This window comes from Haemorhous mexicanus, chromosome Z (genome assembly GCF_027477595.1).
Source record: "Haemorhous mexicanus isolate bHaeMex1 chromosome Z, bHaeMex1.pri, whole genome shotgun sequence".
NCBI lineage: Eukaryota > Metazoa > Chordata > Aves > Passeriformes > Fringillidae > Haemorhous > Haemorhous mexicanus.
In genome coordinates this window covers 13635026-13654649 of record NC_082381.1, presented here as the reverse complement: position 1 = coordinate 13654649, position 19624 = coordinate 13635026, and the positions used below count along the sequence as shown (strand labels likewise).

At 37.6% G+C, this 19624-nt stretch overlaps 1 protein-coding gene and 1 long non-coding RNA gene across 6 annotated transcripts in view; both read right to left on the bottom strand.

The window, feature by feature from the left end:
- LOC132341782 (uncharacterized) overlaps positions 1-1431 on the bottom strand; it is a 29735-nt gene extending 28304 nt beyond the window's left edge. For all 5 annotated transcript variants that reach the window (XR_009490306.1, XR_009490309.1, XR_009490310.1 and 2 more), the window contains exons 1-2: positions 1348-1431; positions 380-422 (exon numbers count right to left, since the gene is read on the bottom strand). This is a non-coding gene — a long non-coding RNA (uncharacterized LOC132341782). The remainder of the gene's footprint in view (positions 1-379; positions 423-1347) is intronic.
- Positions 1432-6421: 4990 nt separating this feature from the next.
- ADGRV1 (adhesion G protein-coupled receptor V1) overlaps positions 6422-19624 on the bottom strand; it is a 358311-nt gene continuing 345108 nt past the window's right edge. Inside the window, exons 90-92 of the mRNA XM_059836928.1 lie at positions 17163-17354; positions 15233-15410; positions 6422-7358 (exon numbers count right to left, since the gene is read on the bottom strand). Coding sequence (XP_059692911.1) covers positions 7240-7358; positions 15233-15410; positions 17163-17354 — 489 coding nt within the window. The 3' untranslated portion in view covers positions 6422-7239. The remainder of the gene's footprint in view (positions 7359-15232; positions 15411-17162; positions 17355-19624) is intronic.

Below are 19624 nucleotides of genomic sequence, written 5' to 3'. Positions count from 1 at the left end.
GCATTACTTCTTTAGAGGCTTATTTATTTACTTAATTCATAAAATACTGAGCTTCTCACAGTAGAGAAGCTGTCTCTGTCTGGTACAAGGAAATAATTATGCTTTCACTTCCCTTTCCCTCAGGAAAACTAGAAATTATGGACTTAATTTTGAGCAAAACATGTATTGCCACCATTAATATAAAAGTCAAAAGACAAATATAATACTTGTATAAGACAAAAAGGGAAAAAAAGACTTTAATTAGTTTCAATGTAAGATTTTTCCTTTTAGTAGGGTAGAGCTCAGATTAAAATAAAAAGCAGTTAAACTAGAGATAATGAATTCTTACCACTTGTGGTTTAGAGGCACTATGAGTCTTATGATCTAAGTGTTAACTTACTTGATATGATATGTAAAACACTACTTTTTGTTATCCAGTACTTCTGCAAAAAAAAAAAAAAAGTAATTGTAACAGCATTTATGAGGGTATAAATATATATAGAAAATGCACATTCTCTTTTTTTGCTAATTCACACAGTTTCACATTTTTAAATCCTGCTAGCCTCAGTCTTATGAGGAGAAAGCCTTAACTTCTGTTTCCTCTTAATAAAACCTGAATATTCAAGGCTCTTTTTCTGGGTTAGAAGAGCAAGTTTTTCCATTTACTTTCTCCTCTAAAGCATGCCACTTTCAAAAACAAGATCTGTGTCACTAGGGTCAGATGGCATAATTTTGTATACTGGCTCTGAGGATTTAGCTGTCCATCTCCTGAAGCTACATGGGATTCTTTTACATGCTCCAAGGATTATCTTTAATATTAATCACCCAGTGTTTGTAATGGACCATTCCATTAGAAGTCAAAAGGCTTGTTAGTAACTGCCTGACATTTGCCTGCCTCGTTCTTGCTGTGCACTCTGCATGATTTTTAAGGTAGGCAGGCTGTTTCCTTGCTAGCGACTCAGCAGGGGTCCACATGACTGCCATAGGTCAGACTTTACCTTAATCCTTAGTACACTAAAAACCAGGATGTGAGGTATTTTAATCCTAATGCTTAGTCCTTTAAGAATCAGGATTAGAGGTCTTCCAATGTGCAACAGTGATCTTCTGCCAGCAATGAATTTAAGGGGTAATACACTCTTAACTCTAAAAAGCCCCTTAGGCTGCAAAGTAAAATCATTCCTATTAACTCTGGCTCTCAAGAACAATCCTCAGAGAAAGATCACAGCACTTGCCTTAAGTACTCTGGGTTTTTTCACACTGCTCCATCAGAAGGCAGAGTGTCACAGTGTAGGAACAGTAATTGTAAGAACAGTAGGAAGTGAGTGGGTGATTAAAAACAAAAGAAAAGGAACACAAAGAAGCACTCACAAGTTTATCCTCTTTGCTTATGTTCCTCAGCTGCAATCATTATGACTCCACAACTGACCACGCATGTTTCAAAACTAGCAGGAAGTCCCAGTTAAAATGGGATTTGTTAAACATACAACAGACAATAGCTGGACACAGGATCCACATGGGTGGAGTCACATCAACCAGTGAACTGGTTTTGCCACCTGAATAGCCAAAATAGGCCCTTGTTCAACCATGAAGATGCTCTCAAGTGTGCTTTGCTGGAGGAGTATGACATGACTCCTTAGGACCTTAACCAACAGAAGGTACAAAACATGGTAATTGCAGAACAATAAAAAATTAGAAGGAAACCTGTTACTTAGAAGACAGAAACACAGAAGATTCTTAATTGGAATTATGTCCTTACAATGATCTGGAAGGAATATGTGAATAACGAGTTTCTTTGGGAAGTAATGTGGGCATGCAGGAGCTCAGGGAGGAAGGTCACTTCTTCAGCAGAAGAAAGTTAGTTGTTGGGGTATTTTTAGATTTCTGCTAAAAGGAGCAAAAAGTGTCTGTCATGTGGAGAACAGACTCAAACACTCAAAGTGCTTATTTAGGCTCTGAAACAATAGAAGTCAAGTCCTGTTTGAGTAGCTAGTGCAGATGCTACTTGTGTGCCACAGCAGAGGAAGGCAGCTAGTGGTGTCATCCTCTTTTACATACACAAGGAGCAGCAACTCACTATCTCCCTTTGTCAGGATTCATCAACGACTTGGAGTGAGGTCAGTGTCTGGCCATTCTTTTCCTCTTGCCCTGTCCCAATCTCCAGGACATGCTGTTCTCTCAAACCAAAAAGAATTATGTTCCTGTGTGCACATCAAGCTGGAATCCTTTCATCCATCTGGTCCTTGCCAGATGGTAAATCCTTGTTCCTCTGCTTCCCTATCATGTGGAGCAGACAGAACCAAGGCACAAACAGGCTGTAGGTTGTGCCGTACATCCATCACATTGCTTGTGGACTATGTGAGGCTAAGAGCAAAGGGAGATTTGGGGCATCCCCTTACTTTGCTCCCCTTTTAACAACTCTCTATCCCAGGCCTGACTCTTTCGAGTCAGGTAACTAGGAAATCACAACCTTAACTTTGGTTCAGGAATTGCAAAGCAGGAGCCAAGAAGTTTCCAGAGAAACCACATATGTGTTTCATAACCGCAATGTTTTATCTCCCAGACTGAAACAGAATTTACTCTTATTATACCTCTATCCATTTATATCAATGTCTATGTCTATATTTATATCTATATCTATATCTATATCTATATCTATATCTATATCTATATCTATATCTATATCTATATCATCTATATCTATATCTATATCTATATATCATCTATATCTATATATCATCTATATCTAGCTCTAGCTATGTCTAGCTATAGCTATATCTAGCTACCTATATAAATACCTGTATGTACATCCATATCTATCTATCTATCTATCATCTATCTATATTATTGTATACTATAATTATTTTTTGTCTGCCTGCACATGGTGGCATGTACTTGTTCATGAAGAGTGAAGGCACACCGAAGATGAAAACTTTTGGAAGTTAGAGTTTCACTGGATAAAATCACTGTTTGCTCAGATCATTGGTGCTATAGCACTGGCATGAACACAGTGTTCAAAGCCTCCTGGCTGAGTTGGGGAAAAACAGCTCCAGTCAAAACCCTTCTGCTTTTACCTCAGACATTGATATGAGACATAGGAATATGTATTTTCATCCAAATCTGTTCTTCTTGTAAAAATGCTGTATCATGAACACAACTTTGACTTGATTAAAACCAACCAAGCAAAATCATTCTTAGGGTTTTTGGCCTAACTTTTAGACTGGTTTACACAAACTATCTTCTCAGTTTAAGTGTATTATTAGTCTCAGGTATTAGATCAATAATGCTTTAGCATTACATTGCAATTATTTACATTTATTTATTGTGTACCAGATTGTTACACTGTAATTTTTGCAATGTATTTATTGTAGAGAAGTTAATTCTGAATCATAGCATTACAAGTGGAAATTCTTCTTGAATGTTTTCCTGTGAAAATTAACAGAATAACATATTGAACAAATAAGCCCAAACTTGTATATGCTACTTTCACACATGTTACTGTCAGTAGAAGTAACACAGGAGCAAATTTTGCTGCCAGCAAACTTGAAATACATTCTGATTTCTTAGTGATTTCTTACACTAGTTCTGGTGAAACAAAATCTACAATAGTAGCCCAAGGGCCAGAGCATAAACCAAGCTATAATGAAATGAATCTGACAGCAGGATATGCCTGAATTTAAGCAATTTTCTAGTCTAACCATGATCCTGACATGATCAATCAATTTAACATAATTTTATGTTGAGTGCATAGGCATTTTATTGCTGTAAATCTCCCAATATAATCTAATCCTTTGCAGATCAAAGCTCTCACTGTGGAGTCCTCAGCAGGGTGACTTTAGCGTAGAATGTTGGAGAGCTATTATTTGCATGGTAGAGACAGAAAATGAAGATATTGGGGCTCTCGGCTGGGTTCTAAAAAAATTAGTAATCTGAATAGTTCTGTTCAAGTCACTGACATGGAGCTTTATTTTTGCTATACAGCAAGGAAGGTGAAACTAGTGGCTTTCTCTAAAACGTCACCTAAAAGATGTCTGTTGAACTTAGTACCAGTATGCATTTGAATGTGAAATATATTCAGGCATCTTTCAAAAGAGGTAAATTATATTAGCATGTGAGCAGTAGCAAACTCTTGAAACACATCCTTTCATCCATCTGATCTACATATATATGTAAGTAGTTTTAAGAGAAATTTTTCTTGAAAAGGGATCTCCTTCACACAGTGAACTGTAAAATGTTTTATATTAAGTATTATTATATAATAATAAATTATAGCAGTATAATATATGAGAGCTATAATAAATTATAAACAATTAAATAACATTATAGTATGGCATAGAGCATAATATGTTATTAAATATTATTTGAAATATATTATAGATACATTCAACTGAATATTGTAGTAAATGCTTTTATTTAATATTATAAAAATATAATAAATATTAACTAATAAGTATTATTATTACATATAGTAAATAATAACTACAGCTCCTTCTACACTTCAAAGCATGTCAAATGGCTTCTTGGGGAGAAATTATCTTTTTTTAAAGAAAACAGAAGAGACAGCCAGTGTTTTTCCCTACAGCGGGACATGGCTTGTGTGAGTCAGTCAGCATGGCAGGCTGTGTGGTAATGCTTGGTTTGAAAGATACCTAGCTGCAGATTATTTCACCTCATAGAAACAAAGAAATGTTTACACTCTCAATTAAATTTCTAATAATTCTTGAGATCAAGGAGCCGCAGGAGGTGTTCAGTCTGGTTGGGTTGAGTTACGCCAAGAGTAAAGGTACTGGTCCTGCCCAGGTGTGGCTGCTGGGTACACTTGACTCAGAACAAACAGCTGCCCTCCTCCTGGCTCTATCTTTGCCTCTCCAAGTAACAGCAAAAAGGGGCTGAGAGAGACTCGTTTTATTCAACCACTGAATCTCCTACAGACAGAACATTTTCTGCTAAAATAGGATCGGTTTTAGAACAATTATAAAATTCATCTCATGACCTGAAACCATGTGAGTACTGCCTGGAGATATAATGTACAGAAAATGCTGGCAGCAGATGCCATCCTGATCTGCTCTGAAAATGCTGATGCATTTACAGGAAATCCCTAAACAGGCCAGTTGTGCAACAAGTTGAAGTGACATAAAATATTAACATTTATGGTGATGAGTCAAATAAACATCCTCTTTATAAGCTTTCTCACGGCATGTAGCAGCACGTACTTCGAGTAATGAAACATCTGTTACAGTCCTGACTTGCTCACAACTGAGCAAGTGTTGCAATAGTTCTGTGGGGCCAGGTTTCACATTAAGCCTCTAGTGGGTAGATGAGAAGGATCAGCACTCACAAAGTTTACTTCATCTCAGTTTATTCAGGAAGAATGAGCCAGGTTACTTGTGAGGAAAACAAAAAAAGTGCCATATTGCAAAATATCCACAACTAATGTTAACTACAGACTCACGTACTTCAATGATACTTGCATTTCACTCAAGTGCTCAGAAAGTCCCTTTTCATCAGGTGTACTTTGGGAAAAAAAGCGCATTACAAAATTGCTTTGATGGCTCACTTTTTCATAAATTTTCCCACTTTATACCTCGGTATGCATCTATGTATATCTTGTGATGTACTGCACTCAAAAACAGCTTTTGCTCAGGGTCTTCCTGACCACCCTGTGCATTGCTCATCCTGTGAAAGGCTCATCTACTATCCCCTGCTCCCACCTTCTAACTCACATTAACTTTTGACATTTACCAAAAAGACTTTGTTTTGTTTCCTTTATACCATGACCAGAATAAAGAGACAACAAAATTCCTGTGAGTCAGAAATTTTAGACTCAATACAACAGATCGATCATATGCTAGTTATATACAGATATATTCTTATTTCCCAATTCAAACATATACTTAAAAAGAACTTGTTTAATAGCTTTCCTGACTAAAAATATTTTCCTGTGTCTCTCAAGGCTTATGCAAGCTTAAAGTTGGTGTCTGTCTTGGATATAGATGATGACTATAAGCTGTGCAGTCATATTAGCTGTTAGAGAACTGTGACACAGAAGTGGGATTTGTTTATTTTGTTGGTTTTGCGTTTTTTTAAGCTCAACATCTAATTTGATATAGCAAAATTTTCATATCATTCTAAAAAAATTAATGGAAAGATTTCTATATGAAATGTTTTCTTTTAAAGGGAAAGGTTGCTGCTCAGCCCTTACCCAGTGTGAAGCCTTTAGCAAATTCCTGAGGAACGTATAAAAGACTTACATTCTCATTTACTGTACATCTCTACTACACTGAGAAACGTTCAGAGGAAAATTCCCTTGGTCTCCTGCTTTAATGTGTTTTTCTTCCAGACTGTCTGTGCACAAGCAGAGTTAATGATTCCTACAAGATCAGCCTGCCTCCCCTCTCAGTTCTGAAATACTTCCTCTGTTCTTTTTTTCTTCCAAGGGGGGAACTTTTCTTGCTCATTTATGGCCCCAGATTACTGATCTAACTCTGTAATGTAATACTTAAACCCTTCAATCAGAACAGGACTATCTACATGGAGATCAACAGAAAATTCAACTCTCTAGAATTCCTCCTATTTTTGCCTGTGAAAAGTGAGAGAGCTTAATATTTTGAAACCAGCAAGGTAAAGAAGTTAAAAGAACACAGCTGCCAATGGTTTCACTCTTGTTCTTCATCTCCCCTTCCCTCTGTGTGTTTCAGATCACCACATATTTATCATGCCACAATTTAAATTTCTAGCTCTTTTGGTCAAGGCTTGTGTCTTTATTTGAATTTGTTCAGAGATTTGGTTACTCACAAAAAGAGTGAGAAGAGTACAGCTTAGGAAATTTAGAAAAACTGTGCCACTAGAACGCTTTCCTGTTCAACAGGGTTTCTGCATCACCTTTTATCTTCATAAACAGTAAGGAGAAATAACAGACTGGTTTGTATCAAACAGACTATATTGCTTTATTAATCAGTGTTAATGTACAGGTTAATTTAAAAAAAGCTACAGTTTATGAAATGTACCATCTACTTACAAGATACAAACCTAGGCCAATTGCCATGGTATCTATTGATGCTCACCCACTATAAAAAATCTACAGGTTTTTTTCTGATATACAAAACCTCAAGCAAATATTCCGTGTTAAACATTCAGTAAAGACAACAGCATTCTACTACAGTTTCATATAGTGTTTTAGTGCAAAAGGAAGTACAAATATAAAAATACTGAGGCTTGAATAGAAAACCACAACAACAGCAAAAACCCAAGCAAGCTGTGGAGTTAGAGGTGAGTGTCAGCTATGGGTATTCTTCTAAGCTCTACAATCTGGGAGTTAGCCATGCTGCCACCATCCTGGCTGCCATGACAAGACTCGTTATCACTGACACTGAGACCTGCACCTGAAATAGAGAAAAAAAAAAAAAACAAAAATAAGAATCAGTGAGAATGAAAGTTTGACAGAGAAATGGGGATACCCTGACCCACTCTGCTTTATTCTGATTATTGAAATGTTTCCCTACCCCGCAACCCTGTGGCAAGTTTCCTCATACTAGTCTACTATTCTGAATTAATGGATTATAACATTTGCTGACATAGCTGTGTACCATCCAGATATGCTTTTTCATAAATCCACTATCATTCACTTTATTTGTCCCAGTAAGTGGCACAACAGATATTTAGAGGTTGCCTTGAAATCAGAAAAGCATTAATCAAGGCCTGGCTTGGACTGGGTTAATGATCTGACTGTTAGCATCTGGTGTTCCCAAGGACTTCCTCATAAATAATTGATTTTTAATCATACAATTTCCAAGTTAAACAATAATTCCAGCTTCCTTAATAGGACAGGAATTTCAACATGAGAAAAGATACTGACCAAATATTCTTTAAACCCACATTTGACATAAACTGTTGCATTAAGTTTTACTTCTGCCAGAAGACAATACTAGAATTTGGTTCAAGGGAACCTCCAAAACATGAATAGAAGAGACCTTGGTAGGCTACCTTCTCCATCCTTTTGTCATAGGACTTCTGCTGGCTTTCTACTTCCTATTTGTTTGATGGGGATTTCATTTGGGCTTTTATTGTGGGGGAGGCTTGGGTTGATTAGCGTGAAGATTCATAATCCTGCACTAGTTTTTATGAAATTTTTCTAGACCACTTTGTCACAAGAGATCTGTTGCAACTATAAACTTCAGTGCTTTTTCAGCTCTTCTCCTTGAGCTATAGAGCAAATTCTACACAACACAAGTTTTGAGGGCTTAGGGTGTCTAGGCTTTAAATTTGATGAGAACTGTGTATCAGTATAATGAGGCATGAGAATATCAATACAAATCACTATCAAGTATGATCCTGCAGAAATGTCATTTACAAAATATGGGGGAAGTAATTTGTTTTGGGCAGAAGCAGATCTGTAACTACATGCAGTTCAAGGCAGTTACAAAAGAATGATATCTGGCTCAAAACAGCCCTGAATAGGGCATGCTGGGAGAGGCAGTGATTTGCATTTCATACTGAAAAATATTTTCCAGAGTTTCTATCAGGCATGCATCTCTTATTTCTGTCTCAGCTGACATTCCAGTTTTTTGGTTTGTTCAACAAAAGAAAATTGTATTTTAAATTTTTTTTAGTTTCTTCACCTTTTTCTATGTTCTCTGTTGTTGCACTTTGACAAAGTTTTCTCCTAGCACCCTTCCACCTGCCACCCCTCAAGCAGAAAAGAAGTACTGTAAAGCGGGCAGCAGTGAGATGCTGCTTTGCTGTGGGAAGTCAGGCTGCAATCTTTAATAAAGAGGTTGGTCCAGAAAACCCGCACAGAAGGTCCTGTAGGACTAGCCAAGTTTTTCCACAGAGATCTGGACAAAGTCCTGGTAGGGGCCAAACTTGGATCCATGCCCTATGTTCCAGGGGAAAAGTGGGTAAGCTGCACCATGATCCTTCTTACACCTGGTTTTGGTGTTTGGGTCATGGAGGGAACATGTGTTAACTGACACTACTGAGTCCTTAGGTGTGCATGACCCAAACCCTTGAGAAAACAACAAAAATTGCCAGAGTATGACAGGAGTGAAAATCCATCAAGTTACAGAGATACAATAACAAAGTCAAGATTAGGATCTGAAATATTAAAATGCTTGTTTATAAATGTATTGAAGTTGATTTGTATGCACATTCAACCTTTTAATTGAGCTACATCCTAATATCCAAAAGGTGCTTGAAGGTCCTGGGAAAACCAGCAATTGTTTAAACAAGTTATTATGATTGTTTGATATTTGATTATTTTAGAAAGGAAACCTGACTGTAATAGGGAAGATGAATCAGACACTGTATTTACCACATGAGGATGGACGATCAAGTAAAAACCATGAAGTAAATAAAATACTTCAAATAAAGAAAGAACACAATCCTTGTTATATAACATAATAACAGTCAAATTCATTCAAGACATTTAGTCAATCTGAAAAGAGAATGAATTTCAAAAACTGACACTCCCATTCCCCACCCCTGCACTACTTAAAATCATTTGAAATCACACATATGATTACCCTGGGTTCAGATTTTAAGGTGAACACTGAGTGTTGGTATTAGAAAGATATTTGTCTTACCAGTAGCTATACTGGTAACATGGCAACTTAGCAAAGAGTTTCTTTAAGAATCTTTTGCTGGGCACTAAAAAAATCAGGTATTGGTCTAATGTTATTATATTATGTATGTTCTTAAATTTTATATATGTGCAAGTTTTGTCCATGCTTTGTGCTATGTCAGAGAAGATCTATTTTGTTACATAGGTTCTTATCAGGAACTTGGTAAATCAGAGACTGAAACTGGGTACTTTAGGTTTATAAGGGCCTTGCTCTGCTGATGCTGCAAAGACAAACTGTGTTAGAGTTGATCCTTTTTAGGAATAAGAACTGAAATGTAACCAGGATACCGGCTTACCAAACAGTCGGCAGGCTGAAAAGGGTATGACTGTTTACACAATTGAGTTTCACAGAGTTCATTGGTCCATTGTGTTCTCAGATTAGAGTGGAATTTAAACTCAATCAGATCCCAAAAATCATGCACTCTTCTAGAGATCCTGGAGCTGGATGGTAGGTATGTAGCAGGGAGTATTTTTTTTTCCCCAGTTTGTGAAGAAAAATAAGCAAGAAAATGAAGCCTTTCTTTCTTTTCTTTTCTTTTCTTTGTGTATGCAAGAACTAGCTGTAAACGGAAAAGTCTCAGCTCAGGCTTCAAACCCAGAGAGGTTCCTCCACTGACATCTGCTGGTGGAGGGCTACACCAGTGCATCCCTATGTGCCCTGAAACACCAGCTGTTATCATCTGCTTGCTTAGAGATAGCTAAGACTTTCACTAAAACATTTTAAGGGAGAGAGCTTGCATTGTAAATACTGTATTCATATCACTAGGAAAACTTTTTATCTCTCAAGCACTTATATCTTGCTTCATCAGTCATCATTTTATTATATGTGTGGGATGTATATGAATAAGCTACACAAACCAAATTTAATTCTTCTTTCAGGGTTTTAACTTCACAGAAATGACACCAACATCAGTTCTATAAATAAAATTCAGATTGAACTAAAAATGCTTGCTGGGAATTGCACAGTCACATTCAATAGCCATCAGGTAACATAAGTGTGAAAACCACAGATGAGAAACTGAACGAATATGCAAACTATCTATCTTTGCTCCTTTCTTTTTTTCTTTGAAGTGAGCCCTTCAGAACAGAGATTATGCAGATTGATAAGGCAGGAACTTTGCCAGCTACAATCTGCATGCCCTGTTATAGAGAGTCTCCAGGATACTGCACTGAACACCTTTCAGAATTGAAATTTCAAATGTTTCCTCAGGTTCAGGATGGCTGCATGAGATGCTTTATTCTTAAACCAGGCACCTTCAGTGGGGTCACCAAGGTTTATAAAATGCTGATTTTGAAACCCTAGCTGTATTAGATTGAAATTCATGAACCATTTTATATAACATTGTTATTATAACAGCTGCATTTGTGTGGCGTTTTTAACTTAGTAGATTTTTCCAGGTCTTTTCCATATCAGGGAATCATTAGAATATTTGCATCATATTAAAGAAATACTGGAGTATTTCTATAATAATTACCACTATTACCACATAATTGCCTCTATTAAGATTAAAAAACACTGAGGTATTAATGTAGCAGTATTCTGCTTCATATGTATCTGGATACTACCATGGTGGGTCACCTGTCACCTCTGGAGAAGTCTGGGCCTCCCTCAAAGGCTTTGCTGTGTTTTGGTTTCACATTTCATCCAAAGGAATAAATTGTTTTGGTTTTGTGCATCACAGAAAGGGAGAGGACAAGAGTATTTGTAAGATTTGGGTGGAAGTTCAGAAATCAGTAAAGCCATCATGCATTTATTCATGCTTTCATGCTTCTCTACCACAGTACAAGTCCTCAGAGAATTCTGGTATATTGGGCTTAATCCTCAATTACAATAACATATGACTGTGTTGCAATCCGGAAGTCAAAGGTCTTACTAAATTGATTATCAATATAAACCTTGCACAAGAAATCAGAGGTAAAATGAGATCAATTCCAAAATTGCACACTTTTGAAGTTATTAATGAAATCAACAAAAACTAATTCACAAATAACTTTCCCAATAGAAGCTGTTTGAATCATTATGAGAGCCATAAATGAAATACACAATAAAATAAATAAATACAAAATAATAAACTTTAAAAAAAGCTTTTAGAACTTGTCAACGAGCAGGACATATCCCTAAATTATTTTTCCTACCATAATTGTTTTATTATTTCCTTCACATAAGCCGCCTTGAAGCTGGCCTCTCTTCCAAAAGACCTCCAAAATAAAAGAAATGGCATGATATAGTGAGCAGAGTGAATCCCAGCTGTGTATTTCTGTATGGACATGAGCATATTTGATGGAAAGAAGGAATTACTTCGTAAGGCATCCAAATACAATGCCTGTATGATATAAGAAGCCCACTGGATTTCTCACACAAAACAGAAAAACCCTATCACCGTGTGATGCTTGTACAAAGCTAGCATAACAGGTGGCTAAGAAACAGCACATTGCTATCCACCTGATTTGCTAGAACTGCAGTTGTATGCCTCCATCTGACCCAGCCTGTATTTCAGGTTAATCTGTAATTAGGCCCAGCATTAATGACTGTGGAACCAAAGGCTAAGTGCACAGTTCTGTGACACATTCCTTTAGCAACAAGGCTGAGTGTGCCAACACAACTATTTATGGGGCTGCACTGCACACTGCAAATCACTAAACACTGACAAGTTAAAAACAAAGTTTTTCTGTGGAGGACTGTTTGATTTTTTTTTTAACCTGTCTTCATTTCTGCAGCTGAGAGTGGCAGAAAGGCAGGAATGAAATTTTAGCTTTGTTTTGATTATACTCATTCCCAATGATTCGGGTTAAACCTTGTGGCCACAATATTGTTTCCTGTGAGCATAAGTTAAAGTCACCTTCAGATAGCTCAGAACAACATGAGCAGAAAGAAAGATGAAGAACAATGGGGCATAAAAACATTTTTACATATTCATCAGCCCTCAGAGTGGGAGCTAACATTTTAGCACCACTATAGGTAAGTTTTAGTATAGTTTGACAGTTTTAGGTAACACAGATAATGGAAGGTTCTGTTTCAGTTTATCAAAGGGAAAGTTCAAACAATAGTATTTTTAATCTTCCTCCAAAAGCAACACCTCCCAGTTTAGCAGTGATAAAACTAGCTAATGTAGGGGGAAGCACCTTCTACTTGCTCTTCCAGCACAAGGAATTCTCAGCCTTCTGAAAAACAGTCTATTCTAAAAGGGTTTGAGAAGCTTCTCACACAGCAAATTACAGGCAAGAGCAGTTCAGCAAAAAGGCATTTTAGCTGCCTTTACACTTTTGCCTATTTAGAGAAGAGGTCCTTGTCTTCCAATTGCCAATGACCACTTCCTTGGAGCAAGGACTGGTGCTCAAAGGGCCTCAAACTAATTCATGTAGAGTGGGAGAGAGAAGGCCGAGAAAAGAAGAAGAAAAGGAGAAATCTAACTTGATTTTTGGTTTCATGTAAGCACAAGCAATGACACATGAGAGGAAGAAATGTGGTGCTGAGAGACGAAGAGATGAGCTCATTTCAGTGCCTGCTAGCTTAACTATAATCATAAAACTCCTGTTACACCACAGCACAGTGAATATTTTAGCAGCATAGGTCCATATTGCCAAACAGAGAAAAAAATCCAGCTTTCCACCACCTCATCTCTCTTTTTATTACTTCCATGTGATTCCCTGCCTCCCTCTCTTTGGCCATGCACTTAACTGAACTGGATAACAACTCAGGATGAAAATAATAAAAAAGATTTTTAGTTACAGAAAAGCTTGTTGGTTTTGTGTTTGTTTTTAGTGGGTTTTTTGTTTTTCTTTTTTGTTTGTTTGTTTGTTAGTTTTTTAAGAAAAAATATATGTTGAGCTAGAGGTTGTGTCTGAGACCATAGCTGATTTACTGGTCAAAGATGCTTTAACCTTCCACACCACCTCTTCAGGTCATCTTGTTCAAATGTGAGGCTGAAACCAAATGGGACTACTTGTTTGGTTTAGAAATCATGGGGATTTTGACTATTGTAACAGCTATTGACTATTGACACCATGTGAGCACATGAATTAGCATCGGTGTAAAATTGTCTGGCACTACTTGAATCAGTAACGTAAACAAAATATTTTTCTCCAGCAATAGCCTGAAGTCACTATCTCAAATCACATTAACATGAAATGCTCATAAAAAATTATGATAAAATTTTAATAAATAAGACAATAATAGAATCTAGGCAAGAAACTCAAAAGTTGGTTTCAGACCTACTTTCTCAAAGAACTTAACTACTAATGGAGCTTGAAGACTTAGGAAAAAGTAACTAAGTGCTGAATATGTGTTGAATTGTATTATATTTCAGCTATGGCTGTTGCCTTGATTGCTCTGCATGATTTAAGACTCAGTCTTCTACAGTTTACTGATGCCAACTGATTTACTTAAGTAGTAAACATTGTGTAATAATAGGAGTGTTAGATGTAGATAGTTTCATGTCTTATTAACTACCTATGAATTTCCTTCTTAGTGTTCAAGAAGTCAAAAAGTAAAAGCTACCTTCTTACATACCTAAAAAAATAAAGGTTTTCAACTGCAACTTCTGCACCTAGCTTTGAAAGTCTTTAAAAAAATTGACTGTTACTTCCTGCTAGTAAAACTAGTCTACAAAATGTTTAGAAAAATTAATAAGTATAAAGCAGATTTTCACAAAACATAGAATAGTTTGTGTTGGAAGGGACCATAAAGACCATCAATTTCCAACCACCTGCCATGGGCAAGAATACCTTCCCCTAGATCAGTTACTCCAAGGCCTATTAAATCTGGCCTTGAACACTTCCAGGGATGGAGTTCAGTTTCTCTGGGTAACCGGTGCCAGAGCCTCCCCACCCTCAGAGGGAAGAATTTCTTCCTAATAATGATCTAATCTAAAAATGCCCTCTTTCAGTTCAAAGCCATTCCCCCTTGTTCTGTCACTTTTGCCCTTGTCAAAAGTTCCCCTCCAGCTCTCTTGTAGCCCCTTTAGGTATTGGAAGGGACTCAAAGCTCTCCTGAGTGCCTTTCCTTCTCCAGGCTGACAACCCCAATTCTCTCAATCTTTCCTCATAGCAGAGGCTCTCCAGCCCTCTGAGCACCTTCATGGCCTCCTCTGGAATCAGTCCATGTCCTTCACATGTTGAGGGCCCCATAATTAGAGGCATTTCCAGCAATGTAAATCAGCTTAGGACATATAGTGTTATGAACTTACTGAATAAAAGCACCTTTTTATTATCAGCATTACCAGTCTCCCACCCAGTTTGACTTTTCTGGGTGAAACAAGGGAACAAGCTTCTGAAATTGTGTGTGCAAGATCACATAATCTGCTACTCCCACAAATATCTTGCTGTTATCTCTTGCAAGGCTCAGAGGTATCCCTAAAGATCATTTAGGTGACCTCCTGCTACCAAGCAAGTCCACTCATACTTTACCTCAGTGAGCTTTGGTTAGTGTATACCACATTTATCAGGTAGGATTCCTTTGCCTCTTTGGTTGTCCTATCAGACATTCCTATGATAACTGATCTTTAAGATTTTCATTGAAAATCAGATTATATTAAGAGACCTCATTAACTGTATCTCGTGGAATGGTGGTATTCACCATTAGGATGAGCAACATAGCAATACAGCAAACTTTGAAGGGCAAAGGGAAGAGTCACTCACCAGTCTTTAAAGCAAATATTAGGTCATCAAACTCTTGTGATTCCTCATCAGCAACTAATGAGCTGGTGCTGTATCCTCCAGAAGGGTGGAAAACATTACCATTTTGTGGGCTCTGCTTAAAGGCAGCACTACCTTGACTAGCAGGCTGCAAGGATGCCCTCTCCCAGTCTGCAGGCACCTGCAGAGTTTAAAAAGACAAAAAATTCAGTAATCATCAAAACTATGGTACAGAAATTGGAAATTATGATCAGAGCTGAATTGAAGACGAAGAGATATTGGAAACAGCTATTCTGCCACTTCTATAATGAACCAGGAAGACTTTTAAAACTTTTAAATAAATTGTATCTATATATCTATATAATCTATATCTATATCTAGATCTAGATCTAGATCTAGGTCTAGGTCTAGATCTAGAGCTAGATCTATCTATCTGCATCTCCCTTTCCCTTGCCTTTCCTCTCCTCCTGTATTGGGTTTTCATGGCCAAGTTTTGGTAGTGGGGAGGGTTACAGTGGGTGCTACTGGGTTGGCTTCTGTGAGAAGCTACTGGAAACTTCCTCCATGCCTGGTTGAGCAACACCTGGCAGCTGCAAAGATGTATCCACTGCCACATCTGGGCCATTTAGAATTGGTGGTAATGCCTCTGTGATAACATATTTAAGGAGAAGAATATAAAAAAAGATTATTGTGCAGAGGTAGCTGTGGCCAGGAAAGAGCAGGGTGAGAATTTGTGAGAGGAACAATTCTGCAAACACCAGAGTCAGTGGAGAAGGAGAGGGAGAAGGTGCTCCAGATGCAATTGCTGGGATTCCCTTGCAGCCCGTGGTGCAGACCAAGAGGAAGGAGCTGTGCCCCTGCAACCCATGAAGGAGCCCCACGCCAGAGCAGGGTGGTGCCTGAGAGGAGGCTGTGAGAGGCATTCAGAGACCATGCTGGGGCCTGTCCATGGAGGACTACTCCCCTTGGAAGAAAGACCCATGCTGCAGCAGTCTGGTGAGGCCTCTTGCCTGTGGGATGGACTCCTACTGGGTAAGCTCATGGAGAACTGTCTTCTGTGCGAGGGACCCCATGTTCAAGTACGGGAGGGACTCCTCTGCCTGAGGAGCTGCAGAAGCTACGGGTGATGAACTGACCATAACCCCCATTCCTTGTCTCCCTGTGCTGCTGAGGGAGGAATTAGACCTGGGAAAGAGGGAGGGTTGGTGAAGGGGGAAAGGGGTTTTAAGGCTGGGTTTTTTTTTTCATTATGCTCTCTGATTTTGTTAGCAATAAATTAAATTAATATTAATGTATAAGTATATCTCTATATCATCCACTTTAGATGGTGCCTGGCATCCAGGCAGGGTAAACCCACTATACCTTCCTTTCCCTCTCCCCTTTTTTTTCCCATTTTCCCTTTTTTTTCCCCTTTTCCCTATTCCCATTTCCCTCCTTTCCTTTCCTGTTTTGATTCCATTCCATTCCATTCCATTCCATTCCATTCCATTCCATTCCATTCCATTCCGTTCCAATTTTAGTCTAATTTTATTGCAATTTCCAGAAGTTTTGAACATCATAACTCTGAGAAATTAACTACTTAAAGCCCATCTAAAACCTATAGTAAGCTGAAAGAATTAATCTAATATTTTGATTTCTCATGACCTACTTTTGACACATTAACCAATCTCCATAATAAACTGAAGAATCAAGTGTGAAAGGAGAAATTCTCTATGTGGGATGTTATCAGGGCACAGTAAATTCCAAGAATAACATGGATAAAGAAAACTATTTTTGTTATTAAAATAAAAGAAAAAAAGCTCCCCCCCCCCCTCAAACCTATAACATTCAGCATCTTATTCCCATGTATTACACTTCAGATCTAATGCTGAAATCTCTTGGTACATTTCAATAAACAAGTTAACGACTACAGAGAACTACAGAGCACTCTTACCTCTTCCATAGCACTGATGAGGTTCTGCGTGGACTTGCTGATCTCTCCTCCCACAGCTGGCAGACCACTGCCATGTGTGAAAAATGCTGATCCTGGAGTTGTATGCCCATTCATGTCAACAGTGTAACTTGCTTTCACAGGACAGCAAAGTTGGTTGTGCAGGATAAAATATACCACAAAGACATAAAGACCCTTAAACGGAGATAGAAAGAGAACAGCAGGCTGTGAAATTCAGAGAGCTTGGTTCAGAGCTTTCTCTGCAAACTAATGGATGAAATCACTATCCATCAGAGATCTAAAAGTTACAAGTAAGTTCATATCCTGAGTTCTTCAGCTAAAAAACATACAAGCATGCACACACACACACACATACACACACACACACACACACACAAGTATTTGAAAATGATTATTTAGTTGAACCTACAGAGTTGCAATGGAAAGCCAGGACCCCAAAACCAACAAAATCAACTTGAGTTTCACAGTTGTCATAACAGTGAAAATGAGGTTAAAGGCCTCCCATATAATAGCATTTGGCTGCTGTTTCTTAGCCACAATACTTCACTTTCTTACTGACCTGCTAGATTTTTGTAATCTTTACTTCATGCAAACTGCACTGCTGCTGTCACAGATAGCATAACTACAAATTAGATATTTTACAATATACACTAATTCAGCACTGATTTTCATTTCTGATTACAACAAAGGCTCTGCTGCATGCTTCTGCAGTTCTTCTTTAAAACTTGCTAATTTTGACCTTTTGTCTGAGCCAAGACAAATAATATAACCATGTCTTGTGTTTATAAAGAAATGCACTAATTGAAATTCTCAATAAGAAATCTGACTTACTTTAATCCTTAAGTTGCACTAATACTGAGAGAAAATAGTCCACTCCAACTGATAACTCAACCTGTTCAATATTTACTAAAGAAGGAGTTACCAAAATAGTACAGAAAGAAGTCTTTGCATTCTTACCAATTTCTGCAAAACAATTACATTTGCAAGGTTTTTTTTAATTCACACTTTTGTCTAGAACCCTGAAGCCAATTGTACTAAGCAGAACAATTCATTTTAAAGATATTCACAGCATGGAAGTACTAAATGGGTTTACAAATAGCAAGGATTTTCATCTAATTGTATTTGTGAATTCCTAACAAAAGGAATTTTGAAAATACTCTAAAAAAGAAGAGACTGCAAATACCCAACAGCACTTCATGATATATAGACTGAAAATTTCTATTGCAAAAATGATATGACAGAATCATCTGGTCCCAAGTTACACATAAGAAAAGCTAATGGGATTCAACAGGATTTCAATCTCAGCTGGTTAAACACTGGAAATACTCTCACACAGCTGTTAAAAAATCATACAGCTCTGCTCGTGAGGTTTTTTAACAGAAAACTACCCCAAAAAAGTGCTAAAACCACTAAAAAACTATTTTGAGAAAACATGTTCCTGCTTTTCCAGATTATTCTTTATTTGTCATGACAACTCAGAGCAGTTCTCTGAGAGGAAATTTCTTTGTGATACATATAAGCAAATACATTCCATAAAATAGAAGCAAACATGTTTGAGACACTAAAAAGGAACTAAAATATCCTTTTATTCTATAAATAAGTTCAAGAACTCTGATATGCATCAAACAGTGTGGGTCTAGCAAATGGATTTATTTTAATTTAAGTTGTTATTGATATGAAAAGGATAAATACCCCAAGAAGAACAGATTATAGTAACAATAGAGAATTCAGAGTAGCCTCTGGAAGTTCAGTCTCTGGGGGCCTAGTCACAAAAATTGCACACACATTTCAAGTAGTTTTGTACATTTCAAGAAAACCCATTAGCTGAAGACACCACACAGCCCTGTCTTTTGAAATTGCAGGGACACAAGACATTGGTATGCAAGGTCCATGACAAGTCACTCTTCTCAAGTAGCCTCAAATGTGGACATCCAGTTTTCTAAAACAAATATTCATGGACTAAAGTGTCACAATTATCTCCTTAACTTGGTCTGTGTCCTGCTGTAATTCTTTGCAGATGGATGATGAGACAACTCCTCTGGGTCCTTCCATAATAATCACATGGACACAGGGAGGTTATTTTAACACCTAAGGACAGGAGAAGTCAAAGGCTGAGACAGATAGCAGAACCAAAAACTCTGTTTTACTTCTCCTGTCTTGTAAGTTGTTAGAGCAATGTCTTACAAACAGAAGCTTATACCTAATGAAACCCAATACTCCTAAGGAGACAATACATTTACACAGGAATTCTTGCTGGACAGAGAATTCCTTGCTTGGCTGGACAAAGGATGGATCTTTCTTTCACCTATATTCCCCTCCAAATCTAGAATCTCAAGAAGATAATGCTCTGTAGATGTGAGTTTCTTTGTACCACCACTGTAGTTTTGTTTGAAGCATCAAAAGGGTTTTGTGGTCATATTCTGACAGTCCTGTGTCCCTGTTAA